Raw genomic sequence first — 22,139 nt, forward strand, 5'->3', positions numbered from 1 at the left:
CAGGGCAGTTCAGAGTCCAACTATCAGACAAGCCTGACTTGTTGGACAAGGCAGTTGTTTGAAGTTGTTAAATTTAACATGCAGCCATCAAACAGCCAGCTGGGTCTGACTCCTGCTAGCTCTCAGTCAACCTTCAAAGTGGATTTCAGCTTAGAAGCACAACCATAAAATCTCACTGGCACTGGCATTATCATAAGTAATCCACTATCCCCAAGCATTTTATTTAAAATAAGAACAATCCTTTGGTGTCAAAGTTGAATTATACTTACAAAACATCACATTAGGAAACTAAACATGAAACATTGTCTTTAGATCACTGGTGAGTTTACTCATCTTTAAATTAATTGAAGTAGTCTGCATAATGCAGAATTGCAGAACATTTCTCAACACTGTTTGAAATAAAATATTCATTTGGGAATTAGAAGATTTGTGTTAAGGGAGCTCTTTCCTCTTCATGTTTTCAGACATAAAAGGCTACATTTCCAGCATGAGAACTCCTAGCAGCCTTTACTCCGCAATATGACACAGTGCTTTTTGTGAACCTTTCATAGAACACGCTGAAACCAAATAGGAAAAGCTGTGTTATAGCAGCAACACCACAGTTAGAAATAGTAAAAAACTTCATGAAAAACCATTGCAAACTGGTATAACTGCCTTGATAAATTTGATCAATCAATTCTAATTGATTGGCGAATCACCTTTGGGCTCAACTTTCCACTACAATCAAAATACTGATTTTTGAATCAGTAGATCCAAAAGAAGAAAAGCTCCTGGCAAGTAACTTTTCAACATCCACACAAGCATTCTGTTCCATTCCAGAATTAAAAGCAAAAAGGAATTGAGTGGTGATGCTTTGTTTTATAAATGGAAGTTGCAGTGAATCATGATAGAAACAACTATTTTGGGACAAGTTAAAAACTCTCTTTAGTATAGGGATTTATACCGAAATAACCCTATACCTGCCAATCATGATAAAATTTAGCTCACAAACTTTAAAGTCAAATTTAATACTTTTCTTCTCTTTTCAAAACAAAAAAAAAAGCTTTAATCTTCTAGTATTGCCTTCAAGATAATCCAAACACTTTTATTCATTTGCCTTTTTACTTCAGATCTCCAACAAAACTGGAAAAACAAAATGAAAGAATTTTCTTATTAAATAGACATAAAGCCTCTACTTTTCTTTCTCTTGCCTTTTTTATTGTTGCTGTTGTTTTTGAATGATGATACAATTACAACCTTGTAGCTTGAAACTGGCATGTGGCTGATGCCATCCATGGCATGAATCTAATTAATGCGAACTCAGATTTTAATGTCTTCACATTTGACAGAGTACCACTAGGCAAGCCCCATGTATAAGTTGGTATAGCCTACTTCAGCCTTGCGGAGTCCACCACACAGATCACTTATCAGGAATTTACCATACTGTTAGTATTCAATTTTCCCATCAAATTTGGCATAGTGAACCAATTGAAAGCTGTACTTTAAGGGGAACAAGAAGCATCCTAAATAATTCAAAGGTAGCTGAAATAACATGATGTCAAAAGTCTACAGTGTCAAGATTAGCCTAAATTTAATGAAAATTCAAACTATACCTTACACAAGACTTGAACTCTTAATTGCTTATAAACTCCATATTATGCCATTATTTTACATGAGAAAAAGGCTGAATTTTAGCACCAACACACACAAAGTCAGCTTTTGCCCCACTGAGTTTCTAACTTTCAATGTAGTGCAAGAGACAATACAAGTTTATCACAGACAGAAAGGAAGCAGGATGGTGCTACAACAGTAAAACATCAGCCTATTTCACCATATCAACAGCTAAACATTGTCTAACTATGTGTTCCAGCAGATAAAGGTTGAGAACTGGAGCATAGCTTAGCAAAAAAAAGTCTGTATTTGTTTCAAAGTGTCATGTGATTACACCAAATAAAACTAAAACCAATTTCTGTATCTTTAGCTATGGATTTAACTATTTGGTTTTGCCTTCTCAGTCTCACCTGGCCTTATTTAACATATTGAAGCTGAAGGTATAATTAATGTATAGACTGAAGGGGTATAATTAAAAAAACCCAAATCCACTTTTCAAAAGCACACCAAAAAAAAACCCTCAAAACACTCAAACACACTAAAAAAACCCTCAAAAAATATGGCATAGGAGAATATCGATTACTTGCCCAAATGCTGTTTGGTATCCACTGCACTTCTGCTGATTCAGTTTTTAAATGATCAGCACTAGAGCCAGATTTCTGCAAATGACACACCTGTTTTCCATACCCTGCTTTACTCCCAAAAGCTTTACCCACTCACTACCTATTTAATATTACTTATTCCCATTGCTTACTAAAGGCAAATGTAATCCTCAATCATAAATTGGATTGTGCTTTAAATATCAGAGAATGCATCAACACTCACAAACATCATACAGCACAGAAAACTCGCAGCTAATGTTTAGATCTGCAGATAATTGGAGAAGCCCAAAATACCAAAATTAAGGAAGGGTTTATGAGGAGAATAATCAAATACAGTTTTCATTTCTTGGTGCTCCCTGTCATACCTCCCATTGTCCTCCACTGCAGCCTCCCATTTAGTAGAGGATAATAAATTGGAAAAGTTAGACTTGAGCAAATTGGTGGTTTTTTAAAGAAAAAAGGTGCCTATCAGTACTGTTGAAATGTGCATGTTTTGATGTTTGTGCCCATACTCACACATAATTCTTTCAGCAAGAAAAGCTCAGTAATTAGAGAAGCTTTTCTCTCTCCTACAGCAGCTGTTTAACCTTTCTGAAGCCTGTAAATATTTTAACAGTGTCTACTGACAACATTTGGATTCAGGCCTTAAGCTCCAATGCTGTTCAATGGGCAGCTAGCAAGCCTTTCTCTCATTTCAGTGATCAGCACAAACACACTGCGTATTTGAGTTGGTTTGGCAATATTCTCTTACCAGGACACATGTCATACCCAGATCTGCCCAGGTGACCAAGTTAAAAGAGCAGTAACTCAGACACACACAACGATCCAGGGTTTGTTAACTTCACTCTATATTAGAGCATCAACACATAGAACCAGAAACCCATGTTTGTAGCCTTGTGGTATATCATTCCATTTAAGAGATACTCAATTCTTTTCACATCAATAAAAGCTTGACCTGAATTATTATTTGTTGGCATGGTCAGAACTGGATGTTTCTTACAGGTTCTGTAAAGTGCTGATCCATATACCCATAGACATGTGGAAATTCTAAACTAAAACCCTGAATCATACATCAAAAACATGGACAAACCTCAGACTTTATCCAGCAGTAGCAGTACATATATGTACTGCCACAGAATAAGCAACAATAATTTCTTCATAACTTGTAAAATGTTATGGTTTTCTTACATCTTTGCCTGTTTAGATTTATCTGCTGCCTCACTGCAACCTGAAGTCTGCATTCTCTATGTCAGTCTCTGAACAACTACCACCACAAGGTCACCCTGGCCCATAATTAAGGAAGGAAACAGCCACTCAAGAGACTGATGGCTCATATACTGATGTCAGCTATTCATATGAGAAGTTCTATATTTGTAAATAGCAGAATTATGTTAGTTCTTGGTCTAGGAGACATCTCTTTAAATAGCAGTTAATTCAGAATTAGACCAACTGGTAATTCAGAAGAAGACCAACTGTTGTTTATCTCTATCCATTCTTAGTTCAGTCTCTTGAATACAGACAGAACAAAGATATTTTTGCCACCACATGGCCACAAGTGACTTGTGACATGTTCTTCTACAAGTTACACTCCCTAGGAACGAAGAAATTTACTTAAAACAACCTACATAAAAGATATCTTACACAGCAATTCCTTATAGCACTTCACTTGTTCTAGCAGAGGCATGAATTTACATGACAGTGAATTATGAAAAACTACTTTTACTGAGCATTTGGTTTGCTCAGACATTCATCTAACTGCAAGCTGAATACTTCTTTATCAAACCTAACAAAGGCGATATATAGCAATGTGATCTGCATCACTGACAAGTCAGCAAGTGCACAAGAAGGAAGACAAGGGCAAGCCAAGCCAGGATGAGATCACATTTGGGATGCAATGGCCAGTGTTTCACATGGGGCTTACAAGTAAATGTCAATGATTATTATTATATTCTTGTTGAATGACATGCTTCTCACCACAGCAAAGCATAATTTGGCTAAAGGCACATTTCTTTGAGAAACAATGTTACAATATTAAATGAGAAGATATTTATAATATATAGATATCCCTCATTGTGCCAGAGAGAAAGCTACAATATTTATCTCAATACAATCAGATTTTGTGAAAACAAATGAGAGGTGCAGCACAAGGTAAGAAAGCACATTTGAAATAACAGCTTATGCCCAGGTCTGCTGCTCTTAACACAGCAAAGGATGTGACTGTCTCACTCTCTGCATTAGTAAAGACCAGATCACTATGACCAGCCAACAGAGTCCTGACTGTATCAATGACACTAAGGCTGAACGCTCCCTCTTTAAAATGCACAGGCTCCAAACTGAGTGAAGAACATTCACAGCTTTCCCTTGAAATCATGGTGTCATCTCACAGGAAAAGGCGGTGTTTAAATGAAATCAGGGCTATACTGCAGACAAGAGTGTAAGAAAAAGCTCAGAACCATTGTAGTACCATGAAAACTGATGTGAATGTGGCAGTTAAGTGCTTGCATTAATGCCTTTGAAATCCCTTTTGAAGGCAACTAGGATCTCTCATTTTCACAGATTAGAAAAAATCTCCATATAAAAGGCTATCTGAACACTTCCTGAATAAAATCCAAAATATAAGAAATCCTGCCATGCTTTATGTCTAAGAGTCTGAAATACCTAATAGAACAACTGGAGATGAACTACATATGCTTAAAATCTAACAGACAGGACAGAGGTTGCATCTCTTTAATTTGAATCTGCAGCAAAAGTTACTTCAGAGGATTATGAAACAAATTTTCTATACTGATATATGATTATGATCTAATAAAAGGTTAATCAACCAATATTACAATAGTAATAGCAATATTAGCATAGTCATATTGCAGCCATGACAGTCTAACGTTACAAAACAAAACTGGTAGATCACCTCTGTCACGTAAAGCCAAAGAAGTCACAGACACACAAGAAAGCATGTCCTTTCCTTCTACCTCATGGAGCTCTACTCCTGCTGTACATGTACATTAGTAAAGCATTTTCAGTTATCTGCTCTATATGCACTTATATAAGGAGTGTTCCATGCTCCTCTGTAGGTTATCAAAGGCTTTTAACCGGCAATCAACTGGAAAAATTTTTGCTATCTGTTCTACACAATTCAATTATCTTAAAATGCTCATTCCAACATTTGGATGAGAAGACAGCAGTTTACAATCATACCAATATTTGAGTAAAGGCATTGTACGTTAACAGTTCACTGAACAGAATCCAACCACTAAAACCATCTGAAACTGAAAATCATCAGGAATTTACATCCTTAACAAGGCCCTCTATGCAGAAACTTTAACATTAACAAACTGAAATAAAGAAAGAAAAAAACCAACAAAAGACTCAAGACAAAAACAGCCTTAGGCTGTGAATAATACAACAGGGTGGTAACAACCCCAGTGACTCAAATCTAAATTTTACTAAATCTAATGAAGTTTTAAAGTGCTTCCATGCAACATCAGAAGCACTGTAAATCAAATGTGGCTACTACTTTCATCTGTAACAGCAGACTGCTTTCAGAGAAACAGAAGGAGAAAAAAAAATCCAAAACCAAATCCCACCCTTAGATTAGAAACTGACAGATGAAAACAACTGAATACCAACTACAGCCAAACTCTTGCAGACACTCAAACATTAGCTTGAAAAAAAAATTAGAAAAATTTTAAAAACTACAAACAAAACAAAAAAACCAGAAAAACTAAACCATCTCATACATGGTGTCTTACAAAGACTGCTCCTGCAAAGGCCCTGATTAGTGCTGCTATTTGCCCATAGCTCCAATTCCTCAACTGCACTGAAAGAATCAATGAAAATGGAGAAATGCCTTCCTAATGTTACTTTGCACAAAACTAAGCGTTGCAACTGACACCTGATGCTGCCAGAGATGTCAAGGGATCACAAAGAACAAAAGTCACGACCCAGGATAGATGGTGAGATGGTAACACAGCATTATGTAGCACTTGAAAGCTGTGAAAAGCCTTGCTGCTTTACCATAGGGTGCTGCATTTAAGAGATTATCACGAAGGACCCGATTATCAAAAGACAAGACTATTAGCAACAGAAGCATCACAAAGGAGTAGCTTGGATTTCACTCTTTCTGTAGCTAACAAGGCTGCAAAAGCTAAAACCACATATTTGGGATTTGTGAAACAATAAATTCCTTACTCAACTAACTCTCCAGCCATTTTTCTAGTTTGAAGAATTTGCCTACCTTTATTTCCCAGGATGTCATTCAGGGACAGTCACTGCAGTGCAACACACTACACTTCACTGGGCAGGTACAAACACTTCACTCCCAGGTATAAGCAACTTTTCTCTAAACCACTATATCCTACCACTGGTAATTACTGCTGCACCTTCCCATTCTGCTGGATGCTCTGAGAAGAACAAATCACAATATACAGATGTTTCCAAGCAGACTGAATAAACTAATTTACTTTAAGGCTTCTCACATTTTACATCCCAAGATGGAGACATAACTTCTTCATCTGTTCTTAACTTCACCAAGCTTAATACTCTAATTCTGGATGCCTGTCTCGAGCAGAATATCATTTTAACCTGAACCAGTTGAGAGATAAGGAAAAAAACTGTTTTGTGCCTAACACTTCTTGAAAAAGTAAAGACTCCCTTTTTTTGAATCACTCCAATTGCCCTCATATGTTGAAGACACTCTATTTTATTTTTATAATATGTTTTGTTACTTTGGAACAAGCCCTTATCAACAAACAAATTCATTTAATCATGTCCTTAATATATGAGTTTGAAAGAAAAAAAGGCCAAAAAAGGTCACCGATAGCTAATGAGGAGACTGAACACATGAAAACATGATTTTTTTCAAATACACCATCCTAGACCACCTGAGATCTGAGCAGACATCATTCCCATAAACAAAGTGAACATCCCCTAAGTGATCTAAACCACACATTTTAAATAGCACTCCTTCATGCAAACTTCCTGCTATGAACACGGAGACGGAGAGCATACAATCTGAATGAAAGGTTCCAGCAAAGGGGGAGTAGGTCCAAGACAGACAAAAGAATATTTTAAACAACAAGGGAGGAAAGAGCCAAAGAACAGCCAGGCAAAGAAATTCAGAACTTGGCTCATCTCTGCGGCCTTAGTGTCTCCCAAAGCTGAGTGAAGTCTGGTTTCTCTGAGTGTATTCCAAGTGCATTTGTTCCTCTCACATCGATGAAGTCACTGGCAAAACATCCATCTTCTGGAGTGCTACTCCACTTCCTACTACCATTATCATTACTGCACTGGTTTAAAAGGCAAAGGTCCAACCCAGGAGATCAGCCACACGGGGAGCAGTAAGAACTGATACCACGCTGCTACGCTTGCACTAGTTTTAATAACATGTAGAGGATTAAGGCTGTACAAAAATTAGGAAACAATACAATTAAGACAAGCACTTTGTGCACTGGTATTAAATGGTCTGTACTTAAGACTTCACATTCTATGCTCTTGATGAAGGGCATTCTCTAGAAATGAGGTGGGAAGAACAAGGGAAGGACTGTTCTACCCTTAATGTCCTACCGGATTGGAGACTTTAAGAAACTGAAATACAAACGAAGCATGAGACTGCAAAAACGCAAAACAAAACCAGAGAATAAGGCCATCAAAAGCTACCCTCGCCACTGAGCTCCTGTATGACAGTAGATCAGTCCTTTCCTCCACCTTTACAGCTATTTTTTGTATGCTACTTATTTTACAGCTACCTATTCCGATAATCTGCAATCCAATTTCTCGACATACTCAGCACACCCGGCAGCAATTAGGACATGTGCTTTAAACACATTAATTGCTTTACACTATAAAACGCAAATGGAGGCAGGACAGCATTTTTGTATTATTTCTGCCAGGTGAAGGAAATTCATTACTAATAGAGTATGGAGATATTATGGCAATAGCTAGCAAAGGCAGACTCTGAAGCAACTTAATATATCTGCTCTTTGGGAAGGGTTTTACTAAAAAAGTTTAAATAAAACTGAAGCTGCTCAGAAATCGGTAAGTAAAAAGCTAAATGCAGGCAACACTGAATTAAATTAATACAGTACAGCTTAACTGCTACAAAATGAAGAATTATGTAAAAGTATGCATTCACATAGTTAAAATATATAGCTACAATAACTGCTTAAACTGACCCACGAAAACTGCAATTCTCATCTCAAACATAAAAAAGACCAAATTAAACAGCAAACCACGGGATGAAGCTGTAAATAGTCTAAGAAGTGCAATTAGATCCTTTCAGAAGTCAATGTCTATGCAATTTCCAAGAAGAAAGATGTTACAATTTAAACACCTGACTACCAAACAAGAGAGGATAAAAGCAAACAAACACAAATATTTACCTTATTGCAGTAAAGCATCCAAAGCTCATACAGTCTCTCTCGGGATGCCATTCCTCCCCTTCCACTTCCCGTCGATCCCAGCTACTTTTCTCTTCAAGATCCTACCATGCTCAGTTCTCAGGTGCTCTTTCCACAGTCTTACTTTATTATTAGCTATATCATAACCCGAGAAGAAGCCAGCTAACAGGGTCTCAGTCTCTCCTTTTCGAGTAAACAACGGGGTGCAACACAAGCAACTGCAGACAAGTGTCAAGCATGTCCGTTCTTCGCCAGCGCCGCTTCGGTTTTAATCTCTGAAAGTGAAAACATACCCTTCAGGCCTTGGGTGGAGGGAGGAAAACAAATCCGCACTTAAAGCCCACAGATAACCGGGGGACTGGGGCGGCGGCAGGTCGCACCGCTTTGCTCTCTGACACTATTGCCGGTGGCGGAGAGGTCTGGAGAGGTTTTGGTGTTCGTGGCGCTTGCCCGCGTTTGCAGGGGGGGAAGCCGCAGGGTTGCCCAGCGGCGCCGCCGGAGCCCCGGCTCCCGCCGCTCCCGGCCCGGCAGTGACAGCCACTGCCCCCGCCCTTCTGCCCCGGGCTCCGCGGCCGCTCCGGACCGCGGCGGGCCCCGCAGGCCAGCGGCTGCCGGGCAGAGCCGCGGGGCGCGGGAGGAGCCCCGCTCTGCGCCGCCGCCCGCTCCCGGCCGGGACCGGCCGCCCCGCGCCGCCACCTACCGCGCCCCGGCCTCCCCCAGCTCCCGCCGCGCTGCCGCGGCCTCTCCCGCAGCCTACCCGGGCCGCGGCGAGTGGCGGCCGGGCAGGAGGGGCCGAGCCTCGCCACATCGCCCGCCCCGCCCGCGCTCCCGCACACGCCCCGGGCCGCCGCGAGGGGCGGGGAAGCCGCGGGCGCCATCTTGGCAGCGGGCAGGGCAGTGCCCGCCCGGGGCAGCCGGGGCAGCGGCGGAGCGCGGCGGAGAAGGCGAGCCGCAGCCCGCGGCGCCTCACCGCAGAGCCGGCGGTTCCTGCCCGGCCTGCGCCCCTCGGCCGCAGCAGGAGCGTGCCCGTAAAGAATCAGCATCCCCATCCTGAGCACCTCAGGAAATCTCCACACTGCTATGCTTCATGAGTAATAAAGGTTATCAAGCACATAGGTGTGTTTTATGTATGCTCCAGAGAGGCCTACCAGCATAGCCTGTGGAGTGTGGATATATCCATACATCCAACCTGCTGCCCCTGTGAGGCAGACCCCTACCTTGTATGCAGAGCTTGCATAGGACTAAGGAACCAAAGTTAGATTTTGTCAAGTTAGATTTCCAAAGGAGAAATGCAAAAAGACATCCCTCAGCTTGCGAGTGGCCCTGCCCGAGCACACCGGCCTGTGCTGACACAGCTGAGGCACCACACTCAGGGAAGGACTTTCCTCCTGCTCCTTCAGTAACAGCATCTTCTTGGCATGGCTCGTGGGGCACTCCCAAGGGAATGGGCTTCCCTCTGTGTCCTCCCGCTCTCTTGGAAAGTGAGGCTGGAAGTTAATGCTGAGTCAGACTCCAAAGCAGGGAGGAGGTGGTTTAAGGAGACATGGAGCATCTCTCCAGCTTGCTGGGAGAATCACAGTCCTGGAAGTTTTGGCCACAGACCTGGTCCTTCTGCCACTGGATCGTCTCCTCAGTTGGGTTCATGCAGCTTCATGCAATAAAGCATTGCCATTCATTACACAGTTGATTACTTTCAGGGGATCTTCATACCTTTGCAATTATTTAATACAAGGTTTGGAAATCCTTTGCAAAGGAATTGACTGTGCAATATCATTGTAGTGTCTGATACATTAATTTTTTCTAGGGATGGATAAGTATCACCAAGAGCCCAGAGACAGATTGAGATACATTCCTGCAACAGGCCTTTGCATATTTGTCTTGTTTTTAGAATATCAGTGAAGTTTCCCTGGAGAAATTCAAGAGCTAATCTGTGCTCAATGTTGTTTCATGTAGATCACCACTGTGGGAGTGGTAGAAGTATCTTTTACTGCAATATCTAAACATAGTATCTAGCACGGATGGAGGGACACTGACAAAAATGAGACTGTAAAATTATTTTTAGTTGTGTGATACATGTGCTCTGATATTTGATGCTAGCCGCAATATTCTGCTGCCTTGAGGATGTAACATAATTTTTTCCATCGAGAAAAAAACAGGAGCTTAGAGTCTAACTCTGTCCCTAGGGCAGGATCTGCTGAGCTTAAACCACCCTGGACCCCCTTTGGTGAAATGTGTCTAGGAAAAAAAGAGAGCCTGCCTCCTCCCTGAGAGGTTTACCTCAGGGCTTGAGTTACTGCTGGGAGCTCCTCCCTAACAGCCAACCTGCATCACCTTTCCAGCGAATGCAAACCACTGTTATTAGGCCCTTCTGCAGTAATTCAATAAAAGGAAGCTCTTTCTAGCAGGTTTTTTGAGTTACAAACTCTTATAATGTTTTTTGCAGCCTTTTCTAGACTAAACAGCTTATTTCAAATTTCTCTTACAACTTGCTCCCTTTGAAGAAGTCAGGCCCTAGCAAAGCCATGTAAAAATCCCAATCCTCCTTTCAGATATTGCTCTGATTTTTTGCCTTACTGACTCCTGTAAGAGCAGCTGCTCCTACACACACCAGTCCTGCAGCAGCCTTCAATGAAGCAATAAAAAGCCATCCTCTGACAGAAATGGGAGACTCCTCCCTGGCTAAGTGCTGCCACCCCCGTAATTCGGATGCTCCCAGACTATAAAGCAGCCATTTTCCACTCTGCTAGAGTTGTAGCAATGGAGTTATTTTAGTGGGCCTAGGCAATCAGTGCTGCTTGTGTAGGCAGTTCTTGCCTTATATAGGTGCTCTAGATGGAAAGTAAAGCATTTGTTATTTGCAACAGAACAGTCTGTTCCTGTGTCATTCAGGGTGAGTGGTCTCCTGGTCTGACCTTCTAGGGGTTTTCCTAAGCCAGGTAGCTCCCTGTAAGGTTGTTCAGGTGGCTTTGGGGTGTCTGCATCACTGGGTGTATGTCAAGTTTAGTCAGACAGACATTTAGTATTTGCTCTGAGTTTTTCCTTACATAAATATATGGGCCATAATGGGAGAGGTCAGTGGAAAAAGGTGGGTTACAGGTTTGTCTCTGCAGGTGGAATTTAATTCTAGATTAATTTATATTTCAGTGTACTTACCTACACGAATATTCAGCAAACAATATGGAAATCAAAGAATGGAGGAAGGTGCAAAGAGAGGCCTTGCCAGCTATGGATGGGTACTTTAAAATGTGAGTGTTTATGGATTGCTTCAGCTGTGAGTTAATTGTTAGACTTTTCATTGCCTGCTCTTCCATAATTATATATCAATTGTTTCCTGGGCCTTAATCTGTCAGGTAGGCAGTGTTCATTAGTATTTCATTGTCCCTCAGCTGCTGTCTTGTGGTAACAGTTTACAACAGTGGTTATTTCTCATACTTTGTTTATTACTTAGGGTTTTAATGTCTCTCACCAGGAGCTGTAAATTAGTAAGTCAGTCATTTTACTGTGGAGTGAATGTGTTTGTCAGCAAGTCCAGGTAACAGAATGGGAAGAAAGAAGGGTGTGGATAAGGAGAAGGCATTAATTTTGTGTTGAGGGAAGATTTAACAAAGAAATAGACTACACTGGACTGTAACTTTGAGTCCAGGAACCTCTGAAGTGGAAGGAAAAGCCATATACCTTGTAATACTGCTTTTGCAAAATTATGCTTATTTCCTGTGGATGCAAAAATCTGTATTTGACTTTTAGATATTCTCAGGCCTGTTGTTTGGCCCTAAGGCTTCTGCTGAAACCAAGCCTCAGACCAACAGAAATCATGCTGAGATAAATGTATGGCAAGGCTTTTAGCTGGGCTTTTTCTTGATGTCTTAAAGCTAACGTTTTGTTTACCAACAATAAAGACCTGAAACAGAAATGGACATAGAAATTAACTTAGCAAGGAATCTGCCTCTCAATTATTACACCTTTTTTTTTTTTACAAACAGGCTCTTGCACAGGGGCAAGGAGTAATCTTTACAGTGTAAGTAAACAAATGGCCTTGTGGTTGCATGTAAAATTTCCATTATCAAAATACCTTTTGCTGACTGTAAAGAAATAAGACTTTTTGGATGCTACTTTCTGGACATTCAAGCCAAAATAATTTGTGATTGGAAAGGGGCAAGCTGGTCCTTGTAAGATTCCAAAGTCTCTGTGATGACATTTTGCTGAGGGTGACTTGAATTTCTGTGGCTAAGATTGCCAGATGAGTTTGCAATTATTCTGTTAGTTAAGTCATCAAACCAAATGTTAAATTTTCCTTCTGTTACTATATTCACTTTGTACTGAAGGTAATTCAGAGCTTGTTAGTTGTTTGTAAAATTTGAAAATGGGAAGGAATTTGTGTTCCCCTTGACATATAAACTGATATCTAGGGATTTTAGTTACTTTCTTTCAAAGTGTTGGAGACTGGCCACAGCTAAAGCTGGGAGGTGATGGTCTGGCTAATAGCATTAAGTCCCCCTGCCTGCCCTGCTTTCAGATATGCAGGGTTAAGCCATTCACCAGACTTAAATTCAGAAAGGAATTTACCCCAGGGTGGCCTGGGACCCTGGAGAGTATTTTTGTCCTTGCCTGTCCTTTCTGCTTATTTCCACAAGGGCCTTCAGTATAATGACTCCACCATTGTCAAAGGCTCAGGCTGTGACTTGATCTCTTCTGCTTCCTTTTTTGTAGAATGGGCTCCCTTAAGTTTGCAGCTGTGCTAGGAATGTTCTTGTGGGGGTACCTCTTCAAGACCCTTTCAGACTAAATAGATAGTAAGTGTTTATATGCTTTGATCTGCCTAGGTTCTTAAGCAAACAGCAAAAATTCAAGACGAGTGTTGAGTCTTAGGACTGCCCCTCTCCTCTGCTGTCATTTAGATTAGCTGTGCAAGAGCTAACATGTAGATTTGTGCTACAGCTGTCTTTCTTTTGCAGATGCTTGAAGGCACCAGTTGTTACTGCACAAGATTGCATCATAAAATTGTTCTCCTTCCTTCACCAAACTGACTTTTCACTCAAAGTAAGCCATCCTTTTCTGTACAGTCTCAGTGCCAGGGATCAGTGAAGTTACCACACTTGCATTTCAAATCATTCTGCTTTAGTTAAGAGGGTATTTAATGAATTATTTCACTGTACTGCAGTGCTCAGCAGTATGGATCTGCAGTATGATTCCTGCAAGCAATCAACGTGTCAGGAAAAAAACAACATAGCAGCAACCAAGACTGAAGGATGTGTAGGGGTTAGTAGTCTCTCTTGATCTGTTTGAATTTAATTTCCTCCTAGCTGAGCAGGGTAAGGTTATCTCAAGGATGCCTGCTCTAGCAACTTGAAGCCTTATTCTCTTGGTTTGGGGAAGAAGGCAAATGAAGGGAAGTAACTAAGGGAAAATTGGCTTAGGAAAGCTCTAACTTTGACTACAGGTGGGGCTGCAAAATATTAGTACCACAGCCTCCCAAAAGTTAGATGTTGGCTGCAAACACACTGCCTGCTTTTGAGTGGGATGTGAAACCAAAGGTGTGCCCTTGTGAATATCCCAGGGACTTGGCTAGCCTAACTCCTGAGCACAGAAAGGGTATAGAGACCTGAATGATGGCTACTGTTGTGAAACTTGAAATGGAGTTTTAAAGATTCTGCAGTGGAGTGTAAACACTGTGCTGTTAGAGTATGTGAGAGACTTGTGGGGGCCCACTTGCACACTGAACTGGTTGTAGAATCTTTAATATAACGGGTTTCTCTTTTGGTTTCTAACCCCAGGCCCTGGGGAAAGCAGCTACTTCTGTGCTGTGGAGGGTCAACATGAGTTCATGCCTCCAAATGGTGTGAGGTCCTGGCTGAACAAAAGAGCACAGTGTAGGCCTTGAGCTGGAAGTAGGAGCAATTCAACCCTGTGCAGAAATCAGGATTTAATGCCAAATGGTAGCAGGAACTATTGGGCACCAGGACTGTTTGTTTGTTGGGTGTTTCTTAATCATGAAGTGAATAAGCAACTGAAAAATTTATTTTGCTATCTGTAGCATTTAAAATAGTCATTGCTAGAAATAATTTTTATTCATAAACTTGGTAAATACTGTAAATACTTCACTCAGTCTTAAGCCATCCCATGTCACAGCTGGAGGCTTGGAATGCAGTATTTCCATGATGACACTGTTTGCTGTCAGCTTGCGAGTGTACTCACAGAAGAAATACTTCTGTGAAGGCTGTTGCTTTTATGGAGCAACTCAAGATGAAAGGTACATCCTTTAACCAATTCAAGCATGGAGTTAGCCCATGGGCTTAATTACAGGTGGAGCTTGGGATTTTCATAATCATAAATGAAGATTTTTTTTCTCTAAGGTCTGAAATTTTTTGGTTTTGTTGTTGTTGGTTTTGGTGGTTTTGTTTTGGTTTGGTTTTGGTTTGGTTTGGTTTTGTTTTGGGTTTTTTTGTTTGTTTGTTTGTTTTTGTGTTTTATATTGAAGCCCACCCAGTGCTGGCAGTCAGGAGAGATTCCACCTTCAGGAAGTATTGATGGCTTGTGTAGATGGCATATTGATAGATCACCCAGCAGCTGGTTTCTAGTTTTTCAGGAGTTGAGGAAGGCATGCAAGTCTGATGGGTCTGTGGTGGTGTCACAGGAGCAGCCCTCAAAGAAAGACATATGCAGTAAAACAAAACTATTGCAAATCACACTGCAAAGTATTTGAAAGCTGACTGGGTTTTGCCTAGGTTGTACAAAGCAATCCAAAGACTACAAGGGTCCATAGGGACATTCTACTGAGCCCTAAGACTAGCAAAGCCCTTATATCCATTTTCTATAGGATGTGCCGTTCATTACTGCTGTCTTCCTTTCTCTAGTATTAGAGAATGGTGGATCTCCCCTTGGGACTCTGAAAGTGGGGAGCAACTGTTAGCATTCTTTCATGTTGAAAGTATCCTGTTAGCAGCCTTTTGACAAGATTTTGGGAGCATTTGGAGAAAGTGAAACCCTATTTGCTCTTTGATAGCTCTGTGGATGACTTATGTTTATCACAAATTCATTCAACTTTGTGCCCATCTCCTGCTCCCAGTCCTGGGTTCCTAGAAATTCTGTAATGTGGAAGACAGACGAAGAAGGAATAATTTCCACTATATCTGAATCATGTTGAAGCTTTCACATCTCTTAATGATACAAGGCTCTTCTGTCCAACCCAAATAAGCCCACTGAGTACTTTAGGTCTCCTGGGCTGCCAATCTTAGGAGCAGTAAAATCAAGCTAGAAATATTCAGTGGTATTGTTTGGTGATATTCCTTACATTTGTTTGATATAGGTTATTTCAACTATATTTTCCTGACGTCTTAAAAATCTAAGATTATATAAACTTTAGGTCTCTTTCAGAAGTTGAAAAACTAAAAGGGAAATTAGCCAGACAGAAAACATAACCAAAGTATATTTTATGTGTAACTGTTTTAGTATTTGAGATCTGTCAAGTACATTATAGGCTTTCTTTAGTAAGTCTATTAGAGATAGATAATAAAACAACCACTTGAGGTTTCCCCTCTGCATCTTTTGTTGGTAGACCAACTAAGGATGTTTGCAAATGTACTTGCCTACAAGAAGCTATACCCATGCCAAACTGTTTGCTCCATTAACTCAGCTGTTCTTATCTTTGCTAACTTTGCTAGGGTCTAACTGTGACACATTTTCTCTCATACTTGCCTTCCATTTCTCTCCTTCCATACCCACATTTGAACTAAACTTCACAAGCTTTATTCACGTGCAGTGCATTTTCATGTTTCTTGCTCATACTGCATGAAGGTATTTTGGGTCTTTTTCTTCACTAACTTCTTTTTCAACCAAAATTCTACTTGTTTTGGGCTTTCTTGCACGTGTGTTTCACTATGAGTCTCCTATGGTGATTTCATGAAACTGCAAAACTTCAGGGACAAATCTTTAGCTATCCTGTTTTTTACAAAGCTCTAGTTGTGATTCTAATGGCTGCTGTAAATGGTATCACTATTATCAGCCTCTCTCAGAGGCGCTTCCTCAGCCAGGAAGTTTTACCCTTTAACACTGAAAGAAGACTGAGGGAAGAGCGTGCTTTGAATCTAGCATTTGTTTCTGATCACCTGTATGCATTCTTTGTATCAAAATAACTTCTTCTTCATGGTGAATGCTAAGCAAATTGAATTCACTTACAGGAACAACTTCCATGTGCAGGCCTGTGCTTGTATTTGTGGAATATCTTTGTCAGGCTCAGAAGTGTTACACTTGTTTTGTTCTGTGATCATGCTTGCTTTGTGGAGCAGGTTTGTCTTTTGGATGCCACTTGGTCCTTCACAGATTAATACAGTGGGCACTGGACTTGGTAATGAAGTTTGGAACTTGAGAGACCTTGAACTTGAGTAGGCCAGGTGTATGTAAATTCCTTATTAAACAAATGCAGAGCAGCCATCATGGCTGTTAGATGGGCCATCCAACAAGTAACTTCCAGGAGTAGGCACTGAGGGAAGGGTAGATATGAAGCAAATATATATGACATTTCATTCACATTCCACAACCTCAAGCTCTTTTAGCTCAAGAGGTTTTCTGAGCAGGAGGTTTCTTCTCTCTTTTTAAAAACTCGCAGTGGATTTGTCTTCCAAGTACTCATCCAACTTCTTCAATCCTGTTCCTAGGACCCTATGCCACAGATGAACTGAGCACTGCAGAAAGGGCTGGGGGTTGATCTTAAACTCTGGGGCCAGAATATTTTGTTAGACAAATGTTATTTGTGGTCTGAGGAGTGTGGTTATTTCCATCTGTGCAGGTGCCCTCAGCCAGTATGCTATTATGACAGCTGCTTTTACATGGAGATGTACTGCTTTTGCACCTCAGGAAAACTTGAGCATAGGAGTAATCTGAAAATAGCAGTGTTTTTGTAGAGAAATACAGCCTGCATGCCAGCAGCTGTAGTGCCTGCTACAAACCTTAAAGCAAGCTGCAGGAGCCTAGACGACTTGCTAGTGAAAACTTGTTCTTATTGTCTCCTTGAGATTCTCTGAACATTTGCAAACAAAAGCAAGTGCAGCCTCTAAGTGGTCAGTAAAAGTAGGAATTGCCACCATCCCTGTCTCACATGGAAAAGTTTGGAGAAGTTTAGCCGCCCCTAAACTCTAGGCTGTGACAGAATCTAGAATCCAGGCACCCTACCTATCACTCTGATCTCTGAATAGTTATTTATGTTGATTCTTGCCTTTTGCCAGGGGAATGCCAGCATGTAATCTACACATCGCCACAGAGCCCAGGTTCTTAACTGCACTAATTGGACCAGATACTTTGTTGCAGTAAGTAGGCATATGCTAACTGCTTTCTGGGGAACTGGTCTCGTCTCTATTTTATTCCTGCTGAAGACAAATGAAATATTTTGATTTCCTGTTCTAAGCAGACAAGCAGATACTGTACCTTAACTGCTGTGTTATTTTGCAAATCTGGGTTAGCTAAGCATGCTAACACACATATTCCTTACACTGTGCAGTTCCCATAAATGCACATTATTGGGTGTTTGTGAACCAGAGGAAACATGCTTTCTCACACCTCTGCCCTGAGAGACAAGTTGTTCATGCTCCATTTCCCTCTGGCTGAAGCATTATGTTTTTATGTACACCAAATATTTGCAGTAGCTGAACAGCCTACTTCATGCAGTGAAGGACAGGCAGGAGGGCAGAGGTAGTGTCCCATGTACAAAAGAAAGGACAAGGAGGACAAATAATAGTTCTATTTTCCTCACCAGTGTTGTCAGGGAAAGGCTGGTGAGGATCACTAACAGGCTGTTACTGGTGGGTCATGTGAGTATGAAATAATGGCTAAATGAGGTCTCTGACATTAGCAAGGAGAGATGTGAGTTTTAAGCAGTCTACCCAACTGCTGTAAAAGTTGCTTGGTTTTATTCAAGGACTCCATCATCAGAATGTTTTCTAGGCAAAACAAAATCAAAGCCTACCATTTCAAGCCAAGATGAAATTATTTAATATTAACATAATATTAAGATAAGGTTGCAGAGTGTCCTAGTTGTTCTGTGCTCTCTGTCCTGTGCTCTCTTTCCAAAAGTCTCCAGAACTTTGCTGAAAGACAGTAGTATCCCTGAGAAGTATAGAGCTGGGATCTATTCCTAGATTAAAAACTTGTGAAAAAAGAGAACTTAGATGAAAGAATCAGACCTTTCCCTTCACTTACCAGGGTATGGTAAGTGTACACTTACCAGCAATGTGCAGTTGGACCTTTAACACTTATGTAACTTATCATGCCTTAACTTATCATGAACCACTGACTGATTGTGAATATATTTTAAACCTATTCCTCCTCCTCCCTGAATGTGAAAGAAATCAGATTTCCCTCTGGACTGCACAACTTTAATTTGTTTGCAGTACTGAAGAAAGATTTGTTTGAACCAGGATTTTGGAATGCATTCACTGTTTATTTAGTATGAGACCAGTAACTCTCATACTAAATAAAGCGTGTGGCAGCCAGCCTCTGCAAAGAGACAATTTTTGGTATTTACTGCACCACAGTCAAGAATTCTTCTCTCTTCCCTAGGTTTCAATAAATACAAAATCCAAGAGCTACCTCAGACATTGAGGGAGCAGATGTCTGGGAGATGGACATAGCCTGGGACAAATATCAGTAAGACCCTACATTTGACCTTGGGGCTTTTCTTTTTTATAGAGCTGAATATTGTGGGAAACAGAACTCTGCAGTGGCAAATAGCAAAATACAAAAAAGACAGAAGTTTAACTGATTTTGACATTACTAAATAACACAGACATACAGGAAAGGGAGCGTTGCCAGCTTCTATGTGTATTTCTGAGAAATTGTGTTCTGTTTTGGAGATGGGATTGTAAAAAGATTCACTCTTTTGAAACAAATGGAAAAGGTTTAATTCTTACCCATAAGGAAAAGTTCAGGTGTGCCAACAAATGGGTGTGATCACACATGTGATAACAAGTAAATGGAAGATGCTTTATGATTTGAAGAAATGCAATTTATAAGGACTCTGTATCAAGACAATAGAGGCAAATGTATTCATGCAGTTTGGGGATGATGTGTGGCACTTACTCATGACCAGGCCTGAAAAATGTGGCCTTTTCAGAATTATGCTACTAAAAGACATTCCTGCTGCTATGGCTCGTACTGAAAGGATATCTAAATAATGAGAGAAGTATCTTGGCAAGTATTAATCCTTTGCCTGACTTTAACCAACACAGCTTTTATGTTAGGAAAACTGTAGCCATCGCAAATCTGATTTATCGTGTTCAAGTATCACTGTATAATAACACAGTACGGTCATAAGCAAGTTGCATACATCAGCCCACAGCAGAAATTTATATCAGCTGGCCCTGCCAGCCTTTCCCTAGGTGATGTAAAGATATTCTTCTCCTAGGAACAGCCACTCCACTTTCTTTTAGTATCTTCAAGTTATGAAAAGGCCCTGGAAATAGCTTTGATATTAAACAGATTATTTCCTTCATCTTTAGTGAAACTTTTCATTGCCTTACTGAACTTTGCCTGTCTCTTAACTTGCTTGGAGAGACTGTGTAACTATAATCTTAAGGGATAAACTATATCCACTTTCTTAAACTGTGATATGCTGCTAAGCAGAACTCACTTGTAATATTGCATGGCAAGACCTGATGGAATTGCAGAGACAGAACCACTTCTGGAAGTCAGGATCATTCTTCCTTTTTAAAAGGTTATGGTGTTCTGAGCAACTGGGCACTCAAAAGTACTCTAGCAGACTTTTTTTGCCTTAAAGGAATTGTTTTGTTTCACAGAGGGCTGCAGGTCAAGGTGGTCACTGCAACATTCACAGCAGTGGCCCAGAAGCTCTTATCTTAATAAAAAAATGATCTACAATATAAACATTTGCAAAGACTCATAGTTCACCCTGGTGTCTGTGTCAGAGCAGGGCACTGGCATACTGAGGTTTCCACTTCTCTTTCCCACTTCTGAAAATTTGCTGAGATGAAAGTTGAGAGCTGTGAGCAGACATTTTGTTTGCTTTTATATACCAGAGTCCTAATGCCCCATTTGCAAAAAGTAACACAAAAGGGACCATTTTAAGCTGTGGGAATTTCTCATGTTTTGTCTTTATCATATTTATTTGTTTTTATATGATGTTTATTGCATTTCTCATGGGGGACTCTTATTTTTTTCTGTGTTTTACACTGCATTTGCTGATGCTGTGTGCAAGTTGAGTTATCATGGAACTGTGGGATAGACCACACTTTGAGCTGCTGTTAACTGTTTCATGTGGTCCATCTGACCCAATGTGAGATAGGTACAAGCATGTGTATGAGTATATAAAAATGGTTCTGTATAGAACCTCTTTTGCATGAAAGCTCTCAGGCTGCTCAGCATACCTGAGCAGCTTCTGGTGTAGGTCTGTTCCTCTCCTTCCCCACCCTGTGCTGATGGCCACTTGCCCAAGCTTGTCCCATGGCAAATTTTCCTTTTGTGACAGAAGATAAACTTTGCTTCAATTTCAATACTTTGTCACACACTTTATCCTGGAGACAGGAAAAGTCTCCATCTCACGTGGTGTTGTTAGCCTTTGCCCACTAATCCTTTCTATTGTGTACAGATTTTAACATAGGCTTGTGAGGAGGAAGTAGTGATTAAAGGTCTCAGTCTCTTCCTGGTGTGTGATTAATTGCAGCATCCCAGAAGACTATAAAGATTGAAATCAAGTGGTTCTTACTAGATGTTTATCAGTGTATCTGAATTACTAACTAACATTGTAAATCGGTTGGGTCATTTGGTTCAGTGTTTTTCCTTTGAAAATCTGTTTTAAAAATTCAGAGAAAATTTAATGCTGAGAAAACAGCATTAAACTCCAGTTGCTGTCTATCTGGAACTCAGAAGGATTGTTGTTCAATGCTAAAGCAGAGTGCTTTAACAGTAAAGTACAGATAGTAGGCTAGAGAAAACTGTATTCCTCCATTCCTCCATTTTGAAACTTTTCCTCTGTTTTCTTCCCTGTTTGGTGCAGGTTTGTAATAAACCTTGACTTGGTCTGTTCCAATTATCGTTTTCTTGCACCTAAATCTTAGACTCTGAAAAACAAACTGCTTCATGGAATATGGAAAGCTGGTTATAAAAGTGACTTATATCACCAGTAGATGAGGCATCAGGTCGAAACAAACTACTGCGCTCCAAAATTAGACTTATGTATTTGAGGGAACTCATTCAAGCATGTGAAGACCTTGTCAACATAATCCAGTAGTAACTTGGCACACAGATGAACACCTTCATAGACCTAATTTACTTAAAAGAGCTCTATTTTCAACTACATAGCCTCCAGCTCCAATGGAACAAAGGAGCGTTTGTGGCTGTAAGGCAGGGCACAGTTTGGGAGACTTAGTGGAGCACAGCTTTGCTTAGGTTTCAGGCCAAAGAAAAGTGCTTTCAGTGCTGTAGTAAGAAAGAAAAGAGAAGGACAAGAGTGTCTTCTGGGGAAATGGATGGGGAGAATACGAAACCTCCACCTTCACAGCCTTCCATCACAAACCACTTCACTGATGTTTTTTTAACTGTATCCATA

At 40.6% G+C, this 22,139-nt stretch overlaps 1 protein-coding gene across 6 annotated transcripts in view; it reads right to left on the minus strand.

Moving 5' to 3' along the window:
* Positions 1–9,471, minus strand: part of NBEAL1 (neurobeachin like 1) — a 79,899-nt gene extending 70,428 nt beyond the window's left edge. For 5 of the 6 annotated variants that reach the window (XM_064434200.1, XM_064434198.1, XM_064434199.1 and 2 more), the window contains exons 1-2: positions 9,288–9,397; positions 8,570–8,862 (exon numbers count right to left, since the gene is read on the minus strand). In XM_064434200.1, the coding sequence (XP_064290270.1) occupies positions 8,570–8,620 (51 nt within the window). In that variant the 5' untranslated portion in view covers positions 8,621–8,862; positions 9,288–9,397. Of the gene's footprint in view, positions 1–8,569; positions 8,863–9,287 lie in introns of all 6 variants that reach the window. The other variant, XM_064434196.1, reaches the window with a different exon arrangement.
* Between the last annotated feature and the right edge of the window lie 12,668 nt (positions 9,472–22,139).

Source organism: Passer domesticus, chromosome 10 (assembly GCF_036417665.1).
Source record: "Passer domesticus isolate bPasDom1 chromosome 10, bPasDom1.hap1, whole genome shotgun sequence".
Classification (NCBI taxonomy): domain Eukaryota; kingdom Metazoa; phylum Chordata; class Aves; order Passeriformes; family Passeridae; genus Passer; species Passer domesticus.